Below are 26,236 nucleotides of genomic sequence, written 5' to 3'. Positions count from 1 at the left end.
TTGGAGGAAGTGTGTTATTGGGGGTAGGTTTTAAAGTTTCAAAGCCCCATGCCAGCCCTGCCCCCCCCCTCTGCCTGTGGATCAGGATGTGAGCTCTCAGCTACTCCTCCAGAACCATGCCTGCCTGCCTGCTAACGATGAGCATAGGCTAACCCTCTGAAACTGTAAGCAAGATTCCAAGTAAATGCTTTGGTCTAGAAGCAACCTTGATCAGAGTGTTTCATCACAGAAATAGTAACCCCAAACTAAGACACAGCACTCACAGATAGCTCTGCCAACCTCAACATCAAAGAGAAATGTCCTTATCAGCTAGATGCGGCCTCTGGCCCATCGCTAGAAGATGCTGACTGGGGTCCAGAGCAAGTGTCTTGACTTCCTGACCTTAAAATGGGATCACTAGTCTAGCCAGGCAAGGCCGGATCAGATGCTCTACCACCTTGGGTAAAAATCGTGGGATGGGTGCTAGGTACCACTGTGGGTACTGCTGTTGGCTGTATCTTACAAACCTCCCAGGTCTTGAACCCATCAAATCACAGCAAGTTCCAAGTGCTGGTACCTAAAGGCCATTGCCTCTGGCATCTCAGTACATTTCTGATACCCCTGTCAGGTGAAGGCCATCGGGCAGGTTCCTAACTGTCTTACGGTCTCTTGGTTCGGGAACAATCTGATTGCTCCCCGAGGTTCCATCCTACTTGACGTCAGCTTGTAACTCTAGAAGTCTGAGTCTAAAACACCAGCCTCCGAGACACTACCCCCTTGTGCTATCATTTCCTGCCATGCAACCCTGAATCCAGAAGCCCAGCTACCCAGCTCATTCCATGGGAGGAGACACGAGTTCCTAACAAAGGAAACTCCGCTGGAATTCAGGATGGGGAGCGGAAGTCAGGAGGTAGGAGTGAAGGATGGAGGACATCCAACATAACTGACTCCTCCCCACCACCCTGTCACCTACTGGCAGCCCCTGTGCATAGACATCTGAAAAACAGATACACTGAAAATGCCTTTCCCTGCTATTACTCTAGATAGCCTTGATTGTAATGGTGACAATGATTTGTGCTTGTGTTTTTAATAGTAAAGAGGGAGAAAGAAACAGGGAGGAAGAAAGGAGAGAGGAAGGGAAGGAAGGAGGGACAGAGGGAGGGGGAGGGGGAAGAGGGAGGAGGGAGGGGGAGGGGGAGGGGGGGGAGGATCTCCTAACTGATCAGTTCCACCACCGCCCCTGCACTGTCTCCTCTCCATGCAGGACAGGAAAGGAAGGAATCTTTATAAAATCCAAATTCACTGCCCTGGACAAAATCCTCCAAGGCCTCCTTCTCATTTCACATGAAGCCAAAGGAGCCACAACTAGGTCTCCTGAGGCCTGAAGGGGCTGGCTCCTGCCCACCTGTTCTGCCTCCCCACCCCCAACATTGTACTCTGACCACAGGGCCTTCTATCTGTTCACTGGACAAGATGGGCACTGACCTGTCTCAGAGCCATCACCCTAGGGATCTTACATCACTGGTTCCCATCATCCCACAGGACCGTGGTTAAACCCATGTCCCCTAGGACACTGCCTAAACTCTGCCCCTCCTTCAGCGCCACTTCCTCCTACTGGCCTTCATTCATCCAAAACTGCAATTCTCTTATTTGTTCGCTTGTTTTCCTAACTGCATGACACGCTCAAATTCAAGTGGCGACCAGCACCCCAGTCCCTGTTCAAAAAAAGCCACTTCTATCAGTCAAGTGCATACATGAATTGTCGAGTAAACATGAACGGAAGAGAACACCGTCGATTTATTATCTATGCCATTTTGCAATGCAAAGTCAATAAGAACTTAAGTGGTTCATGGTCTACTTTCAGCTTCATGCAACCTGGACAGCACAGTCCCACACTGTGCACTGGTGGCCACACTGCCAACACCAGGATTGATGCCATGATGGTGATACAGTGGCCCTGGACAGCACAGTCCCACGCTGTGCACTGGCAGCCAAGCTGTGCACTGGAGGCCACATTGCCAACACCAGGATTGATGCCAGGATGGTGATACAGTAGCAGCATGTCTCCTGACCCAGAACCACATGAAAGCAGACTTGCTCCCAGCTTTACAGTATGTCACTAGCTATCCGGGCTTCTGGGCACCGGCTCTGTACCAATCACTGATTCTGTCAAAGTACACTAATAGAGCAAAATACTAGCAACGGGGCAGCAGGGCATACAGAGATGACACGCCTTGCTTCAAACTCTGCAAGTCCAAACACAGGGACTAATGCACAGCTAGCTAAGCACACACAAACACACACACACACACACACACACACACACACACACACACACACACAGTGAAGAAAGTGATTAGTGTCCCAAACGCCTAAGTTTAAAAAGTCTGCTCTGGTTATGGGGGACCAAGAAAGGTTCGATGGGGAAGGTGGCACTGGGGCCGGGCCTAACGACTAAATGGAGTCATAGGTGGAAGAAAACATGGACCAGAGGCTCAGAAGAGACAGCTGAGGAAGGGGAGATGTAGTCTGAACACCAGCCTAAAGCAGAAAGAGGAAACCCAAGAAGCCCATGGCTACCGTGCTAGATTTATTTAGTGGAAGCAAAAGATACATTAGGAAGGAGGTGATAGAGGCAGAACTGTGCTTAAGACTAACATAGCAAAGCAGGGCAAGTGGGACAGAGGGACGATCAGAGTCAGGGTCCCCAGTCATCCACTCAAGCAGGCGTTTTTGTGCACCTGTGTCAAGCTGGGCTTGCGTGCTTGAGATGAGTCAGTGAGGAGGTAGGCAGAGGCTGCCCACCTTGGCGGGTCTATATTCCACTAGGAGAATAAACAATCATGAAAAATAAAATCCAAAGAATACTAAATGGTGATAAGTGCATTATAAAGAGAAAAAAGAGAAGCAGAGTACAGGAACGAGATGGGTGCAGGGTATGGCATTAATCACAGTGGTCAGGGCACCCAAAGGTGAGCACTAACATAAACGTGGGTTCTGGGGGAGAAAGGCCTCTGGAAGGCAGCTCACCAATGGAAACAAAGGCAGAGGATGTTGGTGATAAGAGAGGTTAAGCTTAGGGAGACAGGAGAGGTCAGGAATCCCTTCACCTTTTCTCTCCATTTTGCTATGAGCCTAAAGACCTCAGGGTTTTAAAGAGATCTTTCTTTTAAAGACTTTCTAGGGCATGAGTGGAGCAACCATTGAGAAAGCAATTAGACACTCGGCTCAGGGAAAAGGACAGCGTGATCAGGACAGCAAGAGGGATATAGGACAGTGGGCTACACCGATTCCTCCTAAAGACACTGCAGACAGGATTGCTGACGCCTGGGGTGCTGGGTGTAAGATTGACAGGAGCATCAAAGATGACACCAGGGTGGCTATGTCTAAACGAGTAAGGCTCTCCTTGAGGGCTACAGCTGAGGAAAGAGAGGTGGGGGTAAATATATCAGGTGGTGGCAACTAAGTGGAGATTTGATCATTCATCTTCCCACTGGAAGGGCAAAGGAAGGCAGATTCAGATTCGCCCAGCATCTTCATAGAAAGTCAACTCCATGCTGGCACATGCAAGGTCCGAGGGCATCATAGTGAACACACCACAGTCCCCGACACACAAGTATTTACAAAGCAACAAAATATTTGTTATTATTACTATTATTAATGAAGATTTTAGTAAATTAGTGAACCAATCAAATTAAATATCAAATTTAACATAAAATGAATGAATATGAGATGTATGACATAAAATATAAAAATTAATATATAATACAAATTAATCCAAATATAATTTAATTATATTTCATTGTCAATAATATATCCGGATTAATTGATAGTATAATGCTCTGTACTCCCCAGAGTATTAGATAACAGGGATCTGGGCTACATTGAGAATGAGAAATGGTAGGCGCCCGCCATCACAGTGATGCCTAAAAGCTTTACAGGTGGTGTACTCAGAGAGTAGTGGGCACATGAGGACCGAAGCAACTGTCCCTGCCTGAGAGGGTAACTAGGCTGGCTTCGGAGGATGGCTAGGTGGTGCTGGGAGGGGCTGAGAGATCTGGTGAGCTGGAGTTCAGATTGGGGTGTAAGGAAAGGGGCAGAGGTGAGGCAGGGACCCCATCTCTTGAGTCTAGATGATGGGCTACCTCTTCCACAAAGGTAAGGAATCAGTCTATCTTGTTCCCGCTATGTCTTTGGGACTCAGCACAGTAGCTGGTGATCAGAAGGCTGAGCAGATACCTTTTGCGGACAGAAACAAAAAAAAACAGGGAACAGATTGGAGGGAACAATGATTTTTTTCCCCCTGGGGTGGAGGGATGCTTTCAATTTAAAAGAAGCTCTAAGCTTCTTGGTAGTGGTTTTCAAAAACCTCGGGACACAGACACAGCCCTGCCCTAGAGGGCAGCCAGGTGCCAGGTAAGTATGTTCAGGGGCTCCCGTGGCAGAGGCAGGGTACCTGTATTTCCTGGATGCTCTCCTCTTCTCTGGCATCCACCTTCTTCTCCACTCCCTCGCCACGAAGCAAGGCCTCCAGTGTGGTACTCTCAGAGGTGAAGCCATCTTTCTTCAGGGGCAGCTCTACTTCTGGAAAAACCAACAGACAGACTGGTCAGGCACCCAGAAGCCGGCGGGACTAGAAGGGTGATCTTTGGGAACATACAGAGTTCTTGGGGAGGAGCCAAAGGGCCAGTGCCATCGCCTCTTGACAAGCAGACCAGGGAACACTCGGGTTAGGTTCAACTTCTCCACCAGTGCAGAATCCCAGAGGTCTCAGTCCTGCCCACTCCAGGGAGCAAGCTGAGGTAGAGCAAAGAGGGTGCCCTCTAGAGGTAAGATCAGACTGCCTGAGTCTCGGCCCTGCCTTTGCCACTCTGAGGGTGTGGCTTAGGGCAAGATGCTCAAGGAGCCTGGAGCCCATTTCTCCACCTATAAAGAGGAATAACAGGGCCCAGGACCACAAGGCTTTTAAAAACTTCCAAGCACACTAACAATGTCTGATTACTATTGTCTCCAAGGTCTCCCCTTGGCCATGCTGGCTGCCCAGCTCTGCTTTGTTCCATAAAAAGCTATCAGCATCAGAGAGGCTGTTCTCATCAACTCAAGGGGAAGCAGAGGCCCCAAACCAATGGAAAAAGAATGACAGGAATGTCCAACAGACCCCGGAGCAGCAGGGTAGGAAGCCATTGCCATGCCAAAGGAAAACTATGGCAAGAGGTAGGGCTCACAAACCTGAAGCAATCAGCAAAGCGGGGTATTTTCTACAGTTATTAGCAGCTATCCTGCTGGGCCTGCAAGTCAGTGGGTGCTGTAGTTGGACACAGAAAGTCCCATTCCCCTCTGTGCTCATGTGTTAAAGGCTTGGTTCCCCGGGTGGCACTATTGAGAGACTGAGGAACCTTTCAGAGAGGGGTCCTGGTGGAAAATGCTCTGGTCTCTTCCTCCCTTCTCCCTTTCCGGCCATGAGACAAGCAGTTTGCTCCAGGTACACTCTCTCTACCATTGAAATCTGGGGAAGCCCCAAAACTGGGTCTGCCTGGCCAGGAATTAGAATCTTGAAAACTGTCGGCCAAAATAAGCCATTTCCTTTTTAAGTTACTGTCTCTTATAGTCACAGAAGGCCAGTAAAGCAAAGATAGGGCTGGAAGCAGCCTGCTTCTGAGAGAGACCAAAGAGAGCTTCTGACTCTTCCCCCAAGTGCTCAAACCCTAGGTGCCCCCAAGCCTGAAATACTCCCCGAAACTCTTGACAGAGAATTCTAAATTAAAAAAAAAAAGAAAACTATTTTAAAGGTATTAAGTGATATTTTGGTTTACTACATAATTGTCCTCCAATCTCTTCTTGATCCCAGACCTCACCTACACACATGAACATGCACATGTACGCACGCTCACACACACACACACACACACACACACACACGAGGGTACATGGAGGGGTGGAATTAGATGTGTGGTCCCTGCCAACTAAGGTAGTCACAAGAACAACCAAGTGAAAGCAATCTCTCGTTTGCGTGGGAGAATCAAAGATCTAAAGTAGTGCTCGTTGACAGAAGTGTGGAAGGACAAAGAGAGTCAATGCGGAATAGTGGTTGAGCCAGGGGACCATCCCACTGCTGTTCTAGAGAGACGGGGCAGGAGGGGTGGGGGATCCTTGCCAAAGTCCCACACAGGGCCTGGGGCTTGAAGCATAGGCACTCAAAGCCTGGTAAACCCAGGAACCAGTGTGCGGCGCTGTCTCCTCTCATCTTCCATCTCCGCTCAATATTGGCCATCTTCAGAGCCAGTGGACAGTGGGCTCAGCTAAGATGGCCCCCCGAGGTCAGCTTTCTCCAGAGCCAGTGGACAGGGGCTCAGCTGAGATGGCCCCCCCCGAGGTCAGCTTTCTCCAGAGGCTCAGCTGAGATGGCCCCCCGAGGTCAGCTTTCTCCAGAGCCAGTGGACAGGGGCTCAGCTGAGATGGCCCCCCGAGGTCAGCTTTCTCCAGAGCCAGTGGACAGGGGCTCAGCTGAGATGGCCCCCCGAGGTCAGCTTTCTCCAGAGCCAGTGGACAGTGGGCTCAGCTGAGATGGCCCCCCGAGGTCAGCTTTCTCCAGAGCCAGTGGACAGTGGGCTCAGCTGAGATGGCCCCCCGAGGTCAGCTTTCTCCAGAGCCAGTGGACAGTGGGCTCAGCTGAGATGGCCCCCCGAAGTCAGCTTTCTCCAGAGCCAGTGGACAGTGGGCTCAGCTGAGATGGCCCCCCGAAGTCAGCTTTCTCCAGAGCCAGTGGACAGTGGGCTCAGCTGAGATGCCCCCCGAGGTCAGCTTTCTCCAGAGCCAGTGGACAGGGGTTCAGCTAAGATGGCCCCCCGAGGTCAGCTTTCTCCGAGGAACAGAGCACGATAAGGACAAGGGGGAATCTAGAAGTGGAAACGGTGACACCATCACAGCCTGCACCCCCAGGCTCTCTCCAGACTCCATGGGAATGCCACCTGCTGCTTCTATTCATCGCCTCCACCAAAACACGCAGGCTGACAGAAGGCCACTGCAGCATCCTTAAAACTGAAGACACTTGCAGGGAGTGGCTAGCCCCCAGGGGAAGCTGGAAGAGGTATCTGAGGTCTCTTTTGAGAATTCTCTTACAGAGAGAGAGAGAGAGAGAGAGAGAGAGAGAGAGAGAGAGAGAGGAGGCATATACCCATCAAGAACCATTATCTGGGTCAGCAAGATGGCTCTATACACACACACGCACACACAATTTTTAAAAACACAACTACTGGATCAATAAAACTTTACCATCATCTATTTGACCAATAAATATCTATTGAGCACCTGTCATGTGACAACTAGAGACACACGAGGTGACCAAATAATAGCAGAACTCTGTCTTTGCATATAGCTGTAAAATGTTAACTGTGGGATAAAGATGCAGTTATGAAGTATCTCAGGTGCTACAAAAGGAAACCGGTAAGGGGCAGCTACTTTACTTCAGAGTTGGGGAAGACACGTGTGAGAAGTCACAACTGAGTGTCAGCATCAACAGTGTTGTCACAAGCCCGCTGGGATGGTGTGTTATTACTCTCGAGTCAGAAATGTCCTCCAAATGCCTAATCCCAAATAATTAAGGTGTGTCGCCAAGTGCCCTGTCCTCAGCCAAACAGCTGATCACTATCCCCCAAACTTAAAATAACTGTATGTGTACACACACACATATATATGTATATGCATATATGAATTTATCCTTTAGCCTTCCTGACAATAAATATGTCCAATTTCCAGAATGGCACCATGTTTTTGAGGAGGAAAAGTCTGGTTATCTAATCCAATTCAATCTCCTTTTATAAGTGAGCCACTCTAGCTCAGAGAAGTTAACCTCACCAAGAGCAGGCAAGAAAGCCAACAGATGATCTTTCAAAACATGGTAAATATCACAACAAGAACCTGACTCGATATACCCTCATAAGTAAATAACAAGTCCAGGCAACACCAGGGTGGTACTTCAGTGCCCCGGTGCACATGCGGAAGACCCGGTGAAGCAGAAGCACCCAACATGCAGGAGTTATTATTGCCAGATGCCACTTAATCCCCATCACACTGCAGAGTATAGCTGTATCCCATTTTACAGATGAGGCAGCTCAGCATAGGGAGGTTAGCGCCTGCTTACTGTCTGTCACGGGACTGGAGAGAGGCGAAGTCCAGACTTGAACTCCACATGCTCCTGCCTAACCATGCTAACAGGGCCCTTCCAGTAGCCCCTTCTCTCTCCCTAAGAAGAAGGAAGGTTTCTTTCCAAAGCTCTGTACATTCCCACTGCATTCCTAGATCCTCCCTGTGGTTTTCGGATTTCAGGATGAGAGGCACATCTCTGCTGAGGCTGCAGGCAGTTTTGCAGCATGGTGCCGAGCTCTGCAAGAAAATCTCAAGAGCGCTCCACCCTCCCGAAACCAAACCCCCAACCCATGCAGAATTTCCCATGGGCTGTGAACTCCCTCCTCCTCCTGCTCTTTCTTCCTCCCTTGCTAAACATGCCTCCATCTTGCCCCCATCCCTCACCCGGTCCTCCTTAACTGGGCTGGCTGGCATGCACAGGATATTAAGAATCAAGAGAGCAAATGGAACCGAAGTGAAGATGCAGTGGATTCCCAGCATGCAAAGGGCTCCAAGGGCTAGCCAGTGACACCCGGAGTCCAGGCCCTCAGGAGGAAAGCAAAGCACAGAGAGACGGAGGGGCTTTACATCACATGGACAGAGTGGCATCACTCTTCCCTCATTGCCAAAGTATTTTATTTGCTAGTATAGTTTCATTTTCAAGCAGCCCTGAAGTCAGACCCTAGTTAGTCTAACCTGGGGCAGTTTCTTAACTTACATGGAGTGATACAGGTATGTACCTCATAATGTTGGTACAAGCATCAAACGAGGTAGGGGCTGGAGAGATGGCTCAGTGGTAAAGAGCACTGACTGCTCTTGCAGAGGACCTAAGTTCAATTCCCAGCACCCACATGGCAGCTCCTGACTGTCTGTAATCCAGCTCCAAGTATAATCCACCCTCACCCAGACATACATGTAGGTAGAACTAATAATAATAACAACAGTAATGATAATAAGAAAGCATTAAAAGAGAACAACATGGGAGAAAGAATCAAGCAAGGTAGCATGTCTAAAACTCCAGAAAGATCCACCCCAAAACCTAGTGTGTGGAACATCGTGGGAATGGGGCATGTTGATTTTTTTTTTATGTTTGATTCTGTTTAAAGCAAGTTCAAAGTTGGGTGATACCTGAGAAGAACGGGACGGTCTGTGTATCCCACAACTGCTGTCAGTTACTACTGCCAAAATTTATCACTGATGTTAATGGTCCGGTAGACATCCAATAAAAACTATTTGTATCATCCTAAATTTCCTAGTTGCCATGTTTTTAAAAGCCGAGAAATGGGTGCAATTAAGTTTCATATTTTCTCTATCCAAAAATACTACCATTTCAATATGAAATCAATATTTGAAAACTGACGGGACATTTTACACTGTTTTAGACCTCCCTGGCATATATATTCCCTTTATAACACATCTAAATTCAGACGAGGGCTCCAAAGCCGCATGGGGCTAGTGGCTACCCCACTGGATGGAGCAGCGCTACAGCATTAAAGGAAATGCTTAGGGAGATTTTTGCTTTCGGTAAGTGGACGGAATTTAAACGCGGTTTTAATGTTGCCGGCTTAATGCCCGGTGGAGTACCATTCCATGAGCGGCATTCAGGCTGACCTCTGGCAAACCCTGTTCACAAAGCATTGTGGGTAAGGCTTGGTTAGTCAGAATGAAAGGCTAACCTCACCCCCACCCCCCAGACAACCCTGCAGAGGGTACATTCTCTGCCTCTGAACCACAGGGGGGTCCCAGAGCACATCAATGAGAAAGGTGACGGGTCCAAGCTCTCCCACAATGTCCATACTACACACACTCTCTGAGAGCCCTTGGGGATCTCACTGATTCAATTTCCTTCTAACATGGCTCATCTGGTTATAGGATCCAATGACCCTTTAAAAGACTGCTCTTGTTTAACCTCACACAAAGTTGGGAGACCACATAATTCGACAGGAACCATCAAACATTTAACATCAAAAGAAAATGGACCAAAACACACACACACGTAATTCATCTTTAAGCCAGTCTGATTTTATACACACGGATACAAACCTATGGATCGTTACTCTCTCCAGAGTGGCGGCAGCTGTCACCCAAGCCAGCCACCTCCCTGGGACCTGGAGGCAGCTCAGCCTCCACTTCTAATTGGGAACAGAGATACTCCTTGGGTGACTTCCAGCACGATCCATCACACCAGAGACAGCTTCTGTGCAAACCGAAGCAAATCGGTTTCCAAATAAGAAAAAAAAAAAAAAAACACTCTTAGACAAACAGGGATTGAAGCATAGGAAGTCAAAAAAAGAAAAAAAGGAAAAAAAATGCCACAAATAAAAGCAGAAGAGGGGTAAGAGAATGCCAGGGAAGCACTATGGCTTCTCCCCAGGCTCCGGACAGGGCAGCCTTCCTCACGGGTGCAGATCAAAGCGGTAAGGCTCTGACACAGGTGCCATCCGCTTGCCACCCAATGCACCAAAAGAAAAGCTTCCACTGGGCTGGTGGAGCCGCTGAGCTCATTAACAGGATGCGGGCGAGATGAGTCTGAAAGTACGGCATGGGGGCAGAGTGAGTAATTAAATCCCAGGTCATTTAAAAATGCAAACGCCTTGGATGTCACAGGCTCCCCGAGCCTCTGCCTTCTCCTTCATTATTAGGCTAAGGATGGAGGGCTGGGAACCGGCAAGTCATATATGGATTATAATAAAATATGCTGTATAAAAAAAAAACAGATTAAGACAGGTCTTCTTTGGGGAAATATACAAAGAGAGAAGCTGTCTGTTGGCTGTCGAGTTTGCAAGAGATACCATCTTTCGGGAGGCTGGGCTCTGCCAACAGACAGGCTGCCCCTAGGGAAATTGTGGTGAAACACCCCGACAAGGCGCATCCATCCGTCTATCCATCATGGGCTCCTTCTGACACAGGGGCCTGGAGATAGAGTCATGGTAAAGAAGGGGGCGGGGGAGCCCACAGACAGCAGAAAAAAAAAATCTCTTGCTAGCGTGTGAGTGCTCAGGGGTTTTTTGTTGTCATGGTTTGTTTTTTTAATGCCTGTCTCTAGTTTTCTTTACAAATACAAATGTGCCATTTTCTCTTCTGGGTGCTTATTATTTTGAGGTGTTAAGCTCATCACATGGCCTTGGATTTATACATGAACTTACACCAAGGAGCAAGGCGCTTAAAAAGCAGGATTTCGTTTATCCCAGGAGACCAATCGCAGGCTCGTTGAGCAAGAGTGGGAATGATAGGGATAGAGACCAGAGACCTGAGTTCCTACAAGAGTAGTGGCAGGTCTTGGAATCCATCTGTTCGTTCCCTAGGAAGACCTTTCCTTGGCTGCACTTGACTTCCTGGTTTATGACTCATAAAGCTCAAAATAAATGAGGTTCTCACTGAGGACCTGCCGCCCAGGCTGCAGCCTTCAGGCCCTGTTACAGCTTGTGTTAGAATCCCAGGATACCCACACAACAGGAGAACCATCCTGTTCCTCCCCTCCCCCGCCCACCCGTGGCCTCTGCTAAACCTGCCCACACTCCTCTAAGTAGACACCTTTAGGTAAGTAAGTTCTAGAATTTGAGATTAGTCCTACAGAGAAGCAATTCCCCAGACCTGAGGCACAAAGAAACATCCATGATATCAAAGGAAGTCACTACGAGACCAGCCCACAGGAGTAAGTACCACGTCACAGGAAGGGCAAAGAGACACATTATGGTGAGAATAAGCTGAGTGGAGGAGACATTCCCAAGGTGTGTGGCACCCATTGGAGAAAGTTACAAGGTGTAGGGAAGGTCGGATGAATGCACTCTGGAGAAGGATGCAATGGGACAGAGGCATGCTGATGGGCTATTAATAACGTATTGTACTTAAAATTGATGAAGGAGATCTGAGTGCTCTCACCACAAAAAAAGTCAACTATATGAGGTGATAGACATGTTCATTAGTCTCATCTAATCATCTTACAGTGTCCACATATATCAAACATAAGACTGGGTGGGAATGTGGCTCACTGTTAGAGCACTTGCCTACCATACACAAGGTCCTAGGTTCAATCTCCAGGTTCATACACACACACACACACACACACATTTATTCATGCATGCACACACACGCACAAAGAGACACAATCCCATAGTATCACACACCCATATATATGTGGTACATACACACATATACGCAGATATATCTATATGTATCTGTATTTGAGTACACACACACACACACCACTTCAAGAATACCTTTATAAAGCTTGGAAAAGTTCAAACTAAATAGTTCAGGACTGGAGTCATAGCTCAGTTGGTAGAGTGCTTGCCTAGCATGCATGAAGTCCTGGGCTCTACCCCCAGTATTATATAAAATGGACGTGGTTACACATACTTATAAAAATCTAGAGTTCAAGACCATTCTTGGCTATGCAGCAAGTTCAAGGCCAGCTTTGTACTACATGAGATCTTGCCTGCAAATAAGTAAAGAGCCGTTCAAAGAGGTTGAAACAACTAGTCATTTGGGGGATGAAATCTCAGTTCTGCTACCCTAAACCACAGTTGACTTTGAATGCCTCATCTGCAAAACTGAGAAGACAAAGTCCTCCTCCCAGTGTTGCTAAGGACCAAACGAGATCGCAGCTACAAAAGGTCGGAAGCCTGGAACTGGTCTAGAGTTGGGCTCTCTGCTTTCCTCCTCCTCCATCCTCCCTCTTCTTGTGCTCCTTGGCCCAAACTCCTTACCTTCCAACACTCTCAGGCCACCAGACATGGTGAGATCCAGCTTTCCCCAGAATGGAGGTGGCCCGGGAAGGAGGTAAGCAACAAGGCCGAATCTGGAGCAGTTAAAGGGAAAGAAGACGTGGAGCATGAACAGAGCTCCAAGCAGAGAGATGGGCCCTGCCCTAATGCCAGGACAGGTAAAGCCTGCAGCTTTGGAGGAGACCCAGGAACAGCACAGTAAAAGGTAGCCTGCTTTGTTTGTTTATTGACAGGTATGTCTGAGTACTTTCTATGTACCAGGCTGTCCCAGGCGCTTGGGACATATGGATAGCTTGGGCTATGGATGAGGCAAAAATCCCCGCCTTTGTGGAAATTACATTCTACTTCATAAGAGACAATGCGGTTAGGGAAAACTATAGGAACTGAGTAACGCTTACAGTCTGACATTTGGTAATTGGTGCTTTGGAGAAAAGACAGAGCAGGGCAGGGAAAGTGGCATTCGGGGGTGAGAGGAAGGTGGAGATACTTTTAAATAGGGCCAGGAAATCGTGGACCTGAAAGAGGAGTGAGGAGGAGCCTGTTCTGATGTCCACGCAAAGACATCCCAGGCAGAGAGCCATTTGTGCGTGTGCCCTGAAGCTGCCATTGCCTGGAACACACACAGTGAGTCAGGACTCACAGGACGTCGGCTCATAGACTTACAGGGACTTTGAAGTGCTGCGTAGGTGGCAGTAAGCATACTAGCTTCCACCCTAAGTGTGATGGTAAGTCACGGAGGGCTTTGAACAGAGTGGCACGATGGTGCCTATGTAGTAACAGAGTCGCCCTGAAAAGGGGCAGGTACAGAAATGGGGAGAGACCAGTTAGGAGGTTCTGTACTACACACGGAGCCCCAGGATAAGCCTGGGCTGGAAGGAAGCTGGCAGAACGGGGACAAAGCTCTGTCCTCAGGGACCTTGGATTCTCCTTGTCAGACCCATCCGGATTACACTGGGCAGGAGTCCCCTGGTGCCCAAGGCCAGAAGATGTCCAATGCTAAGGGGACCAAGGTATGGATTTTTTTTTTTTTTTTGGTTTTTCGAGACAGGGTTTCTCTGTGGTTTTGGAGCCTGTCCTGGAACTAGCTCTTGTAGTCCAGGCTGGTCTCGAACTCACAGAGATCCGCCTGCCTCTGCCTCCCGAGTGCTGGGATTAAAGGCGTGCACCACCACCGCCCGGCCAAGGTATGGATTTTTATCTGGGCAAGCCCACAGAGCAATGGTTCTCCAGGAAGAAAGTAGACCAGCCTCCCCAGCACAGAAGACAGACCCGGGCAAACGGGCTTGCCCTAGCAGATGGCACTGCAGCTCTCCGCCCTAGCAGACTCGCGGGAAGATGACAATAGTAAAAGTAGACAACGATAGTAAAAGTAGACAATGGGTCCCGCAGCCAGGTTCCTAGAGCCCTGCTCAAAGTAGAAGATGCTAGAACGAGGCTTTGGGGGGAAACTCAGAAGGATAATGCATTCCTGATCCAGACCAGACAGAGCACGGCTTCCCTGCCGTGCAGCAATCTGTCTGCAGCAGTCTCATCCCTGACACTGAGGAGTATTGCAGGGTTACTGGAGGTCTCTGGGCTCTCTCCACGGCGTCTGGAGAGGCTACATCTCTGTGTCTCCTCACGCTGCCTCTCTACCACGTGACCCGTCGACTGCTCCTAAGAAGCTACCGTTATCCACGTTTCACACATGAAAAATCAGATCTGATCATCCAGGGAACTTGCCCACACTCCTAAAGCCACTGGTTGGGGGAGACTGAACTTGAACCCAGGCCTTGGGGTATCTAGTCAGTGGTTTTTCTCCAATAGATTATGAGGACAGGAAAGGGCACCGGAAAGGGGTCTACAATCTGTGACGAGATAGAGGCCCAGGACAATGATGGAGCCGGACAGGAAGTTCAGCTCTGGGCCAAGGCTTCTCCTCCCCCCTCAGCTTCTCTCTCTGTGAAAGGACCTACGAGAGCTCAGTATCCTCTCCCGGCATCATTAAACAAATCTTTAGCATCCTTCTACCGTGCACCAGGCCGGGGGCTGGCTGCTAGCGATGCAGATGAAGAAGAGGATGGGTCCCGGCCCTGTACCTGTCCGTGAGAAGAGGTGTAGGAGGTGGGTGGGGGTAATGGCAGACTTATGTGATTCTCAGGCCTATGCCCCCATCTCTAAACATGGCCCTCTAGCCCATCTATAAAATGAAGCTTTGGAAGCTACAGCAGCCATGTGGCTACCCTGCCCACCGCCAGCTGTAGGCCTGCATGCCTTCTCAGGAACACAAGTAGTGCCAAGGCTGCCTAAATTCTGCCAACCCCAGTTCTGCCCCTGGTGTCTCAGGGGAGCCCAGGAGCAGGTCCCAGGGACACAGACAGTTGCAACATGAAGTGGGCTGGCGGCCTGCCCACTTCTCCCCAGCTCTCTTACTCCTGGGAGTAAGTGCCACCGGGAGCAGAAGAGGCAGCCAATGCAGGCATCTGGGATGGCTGCAGGCTCTGACATCGCAGGGAAGAGATAAACGACAGGTCATTTCCCCTGATGCACTTGAAGGCATCCATTCTCCTGGCCACTCCATGCCCAGACACCCCCACACAGAGGCTGATAAACACTGACAGATGGGGGTGGGCGCCCATGTCCTTCTCCCTTGGAAGGACACAGCAGCATCTGTGGCAGACCCAGCAGAAGGTCACACTGGCCACTACTGGCTCACACCTAGCTCCGGGCTTTCCTTGTCTCTTCTTCACTGCCCTCCCTTGTGCCCACCCCCTCCCATACACCCTCCTGCTCATCCATCTAAGGAGTGCCTGGCAGAGGGGGAGGGCGGGGGGGCACTGGAGCCCTCCGACAGTCCCATCAATCTCAACCTACATGCTTGGCACATCAGCGTGCCTTAAGCTGTTCCTGGACGGGAGGGTGTTGGAGGAGCTGGGGGAACTGTCTTGGGGAGAAGAGAAATCACATCAAGCATCAGAGAGCAAATGGTGGAAGAAGCCCAGAGACTATTAAAATGTGGGCCATGTACAGAGACAGTAGGGAACTAATTAAGATGCAGGATTTGCAAACGCTAGGGAAGTTGGCCACGGCCTGCTCCCATCTGTAGAGTTCTGGCAGTTCCACGCAGAGGGGCCAGCACCCTAGGCAGGCTCGGGCCTCCTCCTGGACCTTTCCATTGAGGTCACCCCTCTAAGGGTCTTTGTAATTGGCTTGATGGCTGGCTTATGGCTTTCTCTGTTTGGAGGCATCTGAGCTAGCCTTCTTCAGGGTTCCCGCCCTCCTGTCAGTTTCCCCCTGCAGCCCAAGGAGGGAAGTAAGTATATCCTGCTCATTCATCCCCAGTCATTGAAAAGCTGCCCAAAACAAGAAAGCAAGGAGAAAGAACCAGAGCCCGTTCCTGGCCGCCTTCCCTCCTGTTACCCTTGGAATTCAGCAAGGGAGGCAAAGAGCCTGCTGGTACCCCGGCATTGCAGGCCAGAGGCACTGACAGGGGCTCATGCTGTCAAGGAGCAGGAGAGAATCAGACCCCCTGAGTCTGGGAGCGCCAGATGAATGCATGCATCGGGTCCTGGAGAGTATGACGCCAGTCCTGACCTGCTCCCTTCAGTGCCTCTTCTCAGCTTCACTATAGACTCTTGAGAAATTAACTTCCTAATCTGCACCACAGTTTCCCAGCCTCTAAAAGGAAGATAATATCTTCCAGAGACCATAGGGACCACAGGTCTAGAACTGAAAGATGCTAAACTAGCTGAGCATTTAATCCAGAGGGATATTAAGGAAAAGTTTGTTATCAACCCTTTTCTTTCCTTCATACACACACACACACACACAAAAAAAAAAAAAAAAAAAAGTTAAAGGCTCCTTTATGAATGGGCTTGTTTTCCCGCTATCTGCCCTTCTCCTTCTCAAGGACAGAGCTCAGTTCTTGGGGGTGTGACTTCAGAAGGCTTCTCACTAGCCCCAAATTTCCTGTTGTGACATCTCTACATGGCAAAACGCCTTGGGCTGCCTCTGTGACTACGTGCAAGCTACAGTGAATACTGCACTCGGTTGTAAGGCAGCTGAGAGAAATCGTGCTGTGTGTGCTGTCCTTCAGACACCAGGCGCGGGGGAGCCTGTGAGCCTTTTACTCAAGATAGATTGGAGCAGGGAATGAGAGAAGCCCAGAGGTCCAGGACAATATGGATGCCCTGATACTCCAAAGAGCTCTTCCCAGCTTGCAGCCCCTTCCCACCCCACACCACACATTTGTCTTCCCAACAAGAAATAAACGTAGGAGGCATGACATATTCACAGTTGCCAGACTGAGGAGCCCCTCCATCCGGTTATAACTCTGGCCAGGAACGAATGACTTAATGGCAGCCAGTTGGGGCTCCCTTTGTCCCCACTCAGAGAGCCTCCTCACCGGAGATGAGCTGTGTCCTTCAGGGAGTGTGGGGGAGCCAAGCCAGAACCTTCTCTAGACAGCCAAACGCAGCCTCCCTCCCTGTGTACAGACCCGGCTTTCTGACAATCTACCAAGCTTGGTCAAGACACAGGGACAGCCATCTTGCACCTAGCCCGTGACCTGCACCTGCAGGGACCTCAGAGAGGACAGGAAGACAAACAGGAGGTTGGCATGATGCTCACTGTAGCCTGCCTTCCTCCTCTTCCATGTCAGATCTGACATGGTGGATCCTCATGACATGGGGCACACAAGTTCGAGGCAGCAACCCCCAGTCCACACAGCCCAGGGTCCTCATCCCACAAGCAGACAAGCACTTCAGGACGGCAGCAACAGGGAGCTCAGGAGTCTTGAACACTGCCAGATTCCTAGGGCATGTCCAGGAGTGCTCACCCCAGGAGTGTGAGAAGCTGGGTTGGCTGCCTTCCAACAGAAAGTCCCTCCTCTAATATCTGTATATTCAAAGAGATTCGGGTCAAGATTAATAAATCATTTATTTTTAGCAAGCTTTGTCCAAAGACTATTATATGATGTCATACAATTTGTTTCTCCTGGTTATCCATATATCTTCGACATCTTTGATTTTCTTGAGTCATTTTTTAAAGAATTTGTGTGCATACGTGTGTGTGTGATGGGGGACACACATGCCATGGCACACATGTGGAAGTCAGAGGACAGCTTTGTGGGGCTGGTTCTCTCCTTCCGCCTTTCCACGGGTTCTGAGCATCGAACTCAGGGCACCTGGATTGTGCAGCGAGCACCAGTTCAGCCGCCTTACTGGCCTTTGAGTCACACTTTTAAGAGGCAAAATAATATTCCATTTTATGAAAGCAATATGTAACTAGCGAGGCCGCATCAAAGGGTTCTATAATACTTTTTAAACTTTGCTTACTATGATTATGAGCAATGCCACAATAACTATATTTATATTTAAGCAAATATGTTTGAGGTTTAGATAATATGTATCTTAAATTAAATGTCACCTACTATGTGTGGTAGTTGGGATAAGAATGGCTCTCATAGTCTCTTTTATCTGAATTCTTGGTTCCCAGTTAATAGAACTTTTTGGAAAGGTTGAGTAGGTATGTCCTCGTTGGAGGTGTACCTCTGGACCCACGCCAGGCCAGTCTGTCTCTCTCTCTCTCTCTCTCTCTCTCTCTCTCTCTCCCCTCACCTGTTACCTAAAGATCAGGATGTAAAGCTCTCAGCTACTGCTCTAATGCCATGCATGCCTGTTTCACACCATGATGACCGTGAACTAACCCATTAAAAGTGTGAGCAAGTCCTCCATTAAATGCCTTCTTTTGTAAGAGTTCCTGAGTCATGGTGTCTCTTCACAGCAATAGAATAGTAACTAAGACTACGCATGATAGATCTCTAGCAACAGAATGTCTAGTCCAATCGGCCTGTGCTTTGTGGGTGCATATGTTCACGTTCATGTGTGTATTTATGCACATCTGTGTATATATTTGCACAGGTATGTCAATGCACATTGCATATGTGTGCACATGGGTGTAGAGGCCAGAGGTCAATGTTGGTTTCTTCCTCAGTCACTCTCCATCATATCTTTTTCTCTGTTCTCTTATGTGGCTTTGTGTGTCTGGGTGGGTGGGTGTGTGTCTGGGTGGGTGGGTGGGTGTGTGTCTGGGTGTGTGGGTGTGGGTGTGTAGGTGTGTGTCTGGGTGTGTGGGTGTGTGGGTGTGGTTGTGTAGGTGTGTGTCTGGGTGTGTGGTGTGGGTGTGGGTGTGTGTGGGTGTGTGGTGTGGGTGTGGGTGTGTGTGGGTGTGTAGGTGTGTGTCTGGGTGTGTGGGTGTGCGTGAGCACACGTGTACTGAAAATGTCCGAGGACCACCTGTGGGAGAATGTTCTCTCCCTTTACTATGTGGGTCTGGGAAGCAAACTCAGGTCATCAGACTTAAAATAACAAACACCCTCTCCTGCTCAGCCATCTTGCCACCTCCACTTCACTCCACCTTTCTGAGACAGGATCTCACTTTCCGTGGGGCAGGAAGGCCCATGAAGCCTCCTGCCTCTGCCTCCCTAGCACCGAGGTTAGAGGTGCTTGCACGGCAAGCTCTTCACTGAGTCATCTTCCAGCTCTGAGCCAGTACTTTTTAAATGCTAAAGGTGCTGTTAAGATTTCCCAGAGCAGGAACAAACATCTCTGAGAAGCACGTATGTATGGTTTTAAAGTTTCTGATTCCTGACCTGGGCTGTTTATTGTCTCTCAACACCTGAGCCCTGGCTAGAACAGGCCTCACAAGACAGAACAGCTGTACCCATGGGGGATAAGGACACCCCTAAAGGCCAGCACTCACAGAGCCATGGCTCCTCTCTCCAGAGCAGGCCCTGCTCTTGATTACTGAGCATCTTTGGTCTGGGTCTTTCTCCCTAGATAGGCATTTCCACCTCATGCCTGGAGCAGAGACCCTCTAAGTCTTTCCAAGAGTCACTGTGCACTGGAGGGAACAGCTACCAAAACCCGCCAACCTGCCTTCTCCCTTAGCCGTCAAGGCAGGCCAAGGATGGAGGCAGGTCTCCAGCACCTATAAACACTGCGGCTCCCACCTGACCATGGAGATGGGAGCAGATGCTGGGAGGCCAGGATGTCCAATGCGAATCTCTGCAGATAGACTGATCAAACCCTCAAAAATCACTTTTTGCCTCAGTCCCCCGAGCAGCGGTCCATGGCTTCTTAGACACATCATCCACACGGTAAACAGCCTTGGCTCTGTCCACAGGTTAACTGCTCTCTCCTATGAAATAAGCTTAAAACGCTGCTCCCCTCCACCCCTCCCTAAGCCCCCAAGTGAGGTAGGAGCTGGTATCTGCTGAACAGGAAAAGCTTCAAGCTTTGGAAAGGGCTTTGCCAAGCACTATGCAAATCAGAAGCCACCGCTGAGGAGGTGACTCAGGCCCCTGGACGACAAGAATTTGTGGATCAGACAAAAACCCAGCCAGCTCTTCAGGCCTCCCTAGGGCTTCTCTGCCCCAGCTGGGGAAGGGGTCTGTCCTGCTAGGTGCTGAGTCTGGTACTTCCTACGAGGAGAAGGGCATACTATACACACTGTAAGGCATACAGCCCTCACAGCAGTTTTGGGAACCCAGATTTACTGTTCTGTATATCAGTTTTTCATTTTGGCTTAGGCTAGCCAGGCATAGGCTTCTAACACTTATGACTTGTGTGTCTGAATATTCAATAGATATATTAATTTTATAATCATAAAGTAAATGTCTAAAGAGACCTCTCTGCCGCGTGAGGCAGCAGAAAAGCCCTGAACAGGGACTCAAGCAATTTGGATTCCCTGCTGGGCCCATAGGAAATTCCTGTGTGACTTTGAATGAGTTTCTTAACCTGGCTGGATTGAAATAAAGTAAGACACTGGGGTTAATGATGCCTTTTATTCCTTTGAGCTAGATGTATTTGATTTTATGACATCCTGTGACAAGTAACCTTTTTCTTTTCTTTCATTTCTTTCTTCTTAGTTGGGGTCTCATTGCGTATTCTTGGCTGTCCTGGAACTTGCTCTGTAGATCAGGCTAGTTTCAGACTCATAGAGATCCACCTGCCTCTGCCTCCGGAGTGCTGAGATTAAAAGTGTGTGCCACTGTGGCCAGTGTATTCTTTCATTTTTGTTATTGGTTTTGGGTTTTTTTGTTGTTATTGTTAGTTTGTTTTATTTAGACAGGGTCCCATATAGTCCAGGCTGACCTAGAACTCACAAAAAAAAAAGAAAGAAAGAAAGAAAGAAAGAAAAGAAAAGAAAAGACCTCAGGCTGGCCTCAAACATTGATTCCAGATACTAGCAGTGCCACTGCTATTGCTGCTTGGGGTCACTCTCTCCTAGAACCACACTGACCGACACAGCTCCATTGGCTACATGTATCTATTAGGTACTTGAAGTGTGGTTAGATCAAAATGAGTCACGGCAGAGTGCCAAACACACACTGCCATTCAAAAAGAAAATACGAGCATAGAACAAAACGCCCAAGAACTCCCATCATCCCTAGACTGATGCATGCTGGGAGGGCAGTACTCATGCTGACCTCGCGGTCCTGATCACACTGAGGAAGGTGGCTAGAAGTCCAGCCACTTATCTGTCGTTTTCACCTGTCACCTTGACCCATTCACTGGGTAGAGTCCGAAGCAGAAGTCGCCATCCCAGCATTGAGGGGTTCCATTAGACGTAAGGACGCCACACGCTGAGTGGAGGTTGGGGGTCATGTGACATCTGCCTTGACTCCGTCATGTTGCAACCCAGACACAGATGTGAAGACAGCCGTGTGTCTGAAGTGTCACGGCTGGGTCAAAGCAAAGAAGCCTGCACCCCAGGGATGAACTGGACAACCTGACTCTCGCACCCCCAAAGCAAGTTCCAGTTTTAACAAGCTAGCCTTTCATCCCAGAAAGTCACACAGAGGGGTGTGGGAGGTGTTCCCCAGGACATCCTTTCTTCTTTGGGAAAGCACACCTGGGTCAAGGTATCCTTGTAGAGGCTGAAAGGAAGAGAGGGAGCTGGACCAAAGCATTTTTGGTTTTTGGGAGGGAAATCACTGAGGGCTGGCCCCGATGGCTGCTGGCTTTGCTTTTCAAGGGTGACAAGAGGGACAAAAAGAGATGGCACAACACTCCCGTGTCCAGGGAAACTTGAGGCCAACAGGACATATACTGACACAGAAGGAGCGCACGCATGTCTGTGTGCCACATGGGTACCAGGCTTCTGGCGGAAACACATTCTGTTGGGTTTATTATTATTTTGTTTTTATTTTATTATTATTTATTTATTATTGTTTTGTTTTGCTTTTGCTTGCAGTATAGGGATTGAACTCCAGGCCTTGCCCATACCAAGCAAACTCTCTCCTACTGAGCTACAACCCCGGGGCCAAGAAACTCGCCATGTGGACACAAGAGCAACGGGTCTTGCCTTGGGGAGCTCAGGCCTCCCTCCTCACCTCTGCCACTGGCCCAACTGAGCTCCATAGGGCACTCACCAGGCTTTATTTCCAGGAGTCGCAGCTTTGGGTCTTCTGGCGGGTGCAATCGTCGCTTCTTGCGCCAGCAGCGGGCAGGGTACGTGTACAGCTGGCCCGGAGCCAGGCCTGTGGAAAGACAATGTAAAGGGGAAAGGCTATAGACCAGAAAGGGCATCATAGACTACCCTGCCTAACCTGTCACTCACAGAGAGAGACAAGAAGAGCCCAGAGAGGCCAAGTAACTTGTTAATGTCACCCGGTTGGCCACAGAGCAGCCAAGGTATAACTAGCGTGTCATCTCAGACCTCAACTCCATCTATCCCATCATAACGTTCAGCAGGCCCCCCTCGCCAGGCAGAGCAGCCACCTTTCGTAAAAAGGTATTATCTGGCCTGCAGAGACTTGTAAACCACCAGGCTTGTAAGGCAGTGGCCCTGCAGTAACTGTCCTTCTGTCCGGAGCCAAGTTAAACAAGCTCCTTTCAGAGTGGAACAGCTACCTGAGTCTAGACTAAGAAGTGTTTCAAAGGCACAATGTCATAAGAACCAGCTCTGCTCACAGCATCCCGCCACTGCCAGCTCCGGGCCATTTGCAGAGGACAGAAGCCACGGGCAACTCATGGAGGCGTGCCCTGCCCTAGACACCCACTTGTATAGCGTATGCTCCTTGACTTCCTGGTCCATACACCAGACCTCACACAAGGAAATGGGCAGAAGTCCATAGGGTGGCCAAGCACACACTGTCTCCCAAAAGCAGTGGCTTCTAATCCCACCAGCTTCATTTCTATGCCAACCACTCTGCATGCACATATCACATATTAATACACACATACACAGACACACAGTTGTGAGATGGGAAGGCGGCTCAGTGGGTAGAATACTTGCTACGCTAGCATGAGAACCTGAGTTCAATTCCCAGCACAGAGGGAACCCCAAGTGCTAGGTAAGAGAGATAGAGACAGAGGGACCCCAGGGCCTTGCTGGCTAGCCAGTAGAGCTGAAAGAGCAAGCTCTAGGTTCACTGAGTGACCCTGTCTCAAATAATAAGGTGAAGGGCGATGAGAAAGATATCCAAAGTCAATCTCTGACTTCCACATGCATGCATGAGTAAGCACCCATGTACATGTACACATACACACAACAACAACACCCTGATAAAAAAAAGTTAAGAGGAAGAATGGCTTCCCTTGACTGACCAGCAATAAAGGACCCAAAATGACCATGTAACTTTGTATGATAAGTATCATTTTAATGAAACAGTTGTTTTTCAGGATGGTAAATACATTGGAGGTATGTATCTCCATCCCACTGATTCTCAGGAAATATTAAGGCTGGAGTCGGGAAGGTTTAAGGATAGGCCTGCACCAGATAGATAGAAAGTTAGAAGAGTCAAATTAGTTACTCGAGCTCCAGGGACATAGAGATGGGGGCAGGACATGGAGACAGGGGCAGCTGTGAGCTCGCTCTGAGACAAAGCACCCCCAGAGATGGCTCCACGTTTCTGATGTGACTGGCCTGAGGAAGAGTTTATCTCTGGCCCTGTCATTCCTGAGTAGACGCATTCACTCTGGGCCCCATCCAGACATTCAAGCTGCGTCTGGGGAAGGTCCCTCAGAAGCTTAGCAAGGACCCACTCCTCCACATCACAGAACAAGTCCCAGAAATCACTTGGGGCTAGTGATTCTAATCAGCTGAAATGGCAAGAACCTGGAGAACTCAGAAATTCCAGAGCCTGAAATCCACACCAGACCTCTGATCTGAAGCAAGGAATGCCTTGAAGAGACTACAACAACTGTTTTTAAGGAACTTTCTAGGTTGTTTGAATGCCTACTGAAAACATCTGGAGGCCTGAACAGTATCTACTAGCTGCTTGCCTGTGCTCTCTGATGTACCAAGACTGGTTTAATGGAGTTTTCTGTGGAATCTGAAATTCCTCCTATTTCCCCCAAGGTAATATAATTAATTGCCCACATGCTAGAGTCTCCCCTAATGGTTTTGAAAGAGCTGGGATGGCAGGAATCCTGCCATCTCTAGGGTCCCCTATATTTAGTACACCACACTTGGCAGCCGCATCTAGAAGTCATCATATAAACTCAGCCAGAACTAAACAAGATTTAGTAATACAAGAAAGAAGAACCACTGGCTCTGATAGTCCAGGCTCCAGGGTATTCTTTCACCTAGACACAAACCATTCAAGAAAGGCTGGGGATATGACTCCGCAGTAGAGACCTTGCTGATCAGCTACAGGACCCTGAGTTCGGTTCCCAGAACAAGAAAAGAAAGTGGCTTGTTTGACAAACCATCCAAGGGCTCTGGAGGGTGGGCTCTGGCCTCGGTTCTGAGCCCACCTACCTCTGTGTGGCCATCTCTGTGCCATGGGTCTTCTTCTTGCTCCGTCCTCTTCGCTTCCTGCTATTTCCAACCTGAACTGAGACTGCTAAATGAGAAGCTGGTCCTCACCAGCACTCTCAAAGGGTCCAAGGAGCCAAAATTTGAAAATGCCCACACCTGTCTAGGTACTATATGCTCTCTACACTCTAGCCCCTGCTCTGCGGGTTATTGGTACCCAAGATGCCCTACTGGTAGCTTACATCCACTCTCCTGAGGAGCTAAGGTTAGCAATGGAGTGGATGTGGAAGAGATGCTGTTTTTACTCTCTAGCTTGGAGAAGCCCTGTGGTGCAGAAGAACCTCGCATGCATGAGCTTTAGAAAACACCACAGCCCCCAGCAGAGCCTGCCTCCTGCCTATAAGATCAGGTCATCGATAATGCCTACCTCAGGGGAGTCTGATGGGAATTAACTGATGTTTAAGAGGAATCTCTCTGCAACCGTGAAGACTGGATGGGTGTCAGCTGTTGGTCATCACAAGCTACTTGACAGAGATGATTCTTGGATACCGTGCCCATGTGACAACCTTGCCCTTGCCGCTGCTTGGCTCTTCAGCCACCGGGATGGACACGTGCTTCTCTTGTAATTTTGCTTTGAATCCACCTTGTCTCAACAAGTTAATATACCCCAAAGCTGCTTACTCTCTTTCCTCACCCTGCCTGACAGGCTGACAGGCACCAGGGCCGCTTTATATAGGACCAACACATTCCACCCTACAGTTGCCCTTATGGAGGGAAAAGCAGGGCCCCGGGAGACTGATGCTGTTTATCTCATTAGAACAGGAGACTCAAAGGCCTGGCGGGGAGGCGGGGAGGTGGGGTAGTGGGAGAGGAAAGGAAAGGATGGAGCCACAGCCATGGTCAGAGAAACTAACCTTGAGACCTGAGCCTAGGGTTAGGGGTGGGTATAGAGGAGAGGAAAGAGGGGGCAGGAAAAAAGAGGGGAACCAATCCTCCCCAGCAACCAAGACCCCCTCTGCAAACGGCAGCATTGTTGCCTAGAGGAGCGGCCTGTGCAAAAGCAGAGGCGTGACAGGCACACTCGCACAGAAACGTGCACACTTGCTGGGAGAACCGGTTCCCTAGAAAACTGGGCTGTGTTGAGCCTGAGGCTTAAACGGCCAGCAGGTCGCAGACAAATACTTCGCTATCCATGGGGTCCAAGTCTGGGTCTGAGTCTCTCTGGCAACGCCTGAGCTAGGAAGAACTGGGAAGATGGAGTGACACAGGAAAAGCCCAGGAAGAGACTTCAGTGGAGCAGAAAAGGACTGAGTGAATCCCTCTCGCTCCAGCTAGAGTCAAAGGCTGGAAGTTCAAGTCCACTGCGGGAAGGTTTTTTCTGCAACACCCCAAAGGTAGACCCATGGCTATAACCCAGCCTTCCTTGTAAGGGAAAGAAAACTCACACATTCACAGAGCAGTGTGTTAGACAACACCTGTGGTACCCTGCCTTTATTTCGAATCCAGTTTTACCTCCCAGGACTTAGGCCAGTCTGTCCACCTCCTCTCCCAACAGTCACCAGAAATCATCTCCGTCCCATGTACCGTGTATCCACTCATGCTGAAAGGAATCAGTCAAGGGCCTGGGGAATAAGAGAGGAATGGGAACACAAGGAGGAGAT

The 26,236-nt window shown here is 49.3% G+C and overlaps 1 protein-coding gene across 2 annotated transcripts in view; it reads right to left on the bottom strand.

Moving 5' to 3' along the window:
- Positions 1–26,236, bottom strand: part of Dpf3 (double PHD fingers 3) — a 265,998-nt gene that overhangs the window by 111,018 nt on the left and 128,744 nt on the right. For both annotated transcript variants that reach the window (XM_041658572.1, XM_041658573.1), the window contains exons 3-4: positions 22,246–22,353; positions 4,436–4,563 (exon numbers count right to left, since the gene is read on the bottom strand). In XM_041658572.1, the coding sequence (XP_041514506.1) occupies positions 4,436–4,563; positions 22,246–22,353 (236 nt within the window). The remainder of the gene's footprint in view (positions 1–4,435; positions 4,564–22,245; positions 22,354–26,236) is intronic.

Source organism: Microtus oregoni, unplaced genomic scaffold (assembly GCF_018167655.1).
Source record: "Microtus oregoni isolate MIOR12 unplaced genomic scaffold, Mior012 000009F_ref0000495, whole genome shotgun sequence".
In the NCBI taxonomy this organism is placed as follows: Eukaryota; Metazoa; Chordata; class Mammalia; order Rodentia; family Cricetidae; genus Microtus; species Microtus oregoni.
Note: the sequence above shows the minus strand (reverse complement) of the source record. Positions and strands in the feature narration are given on the sequence as shown.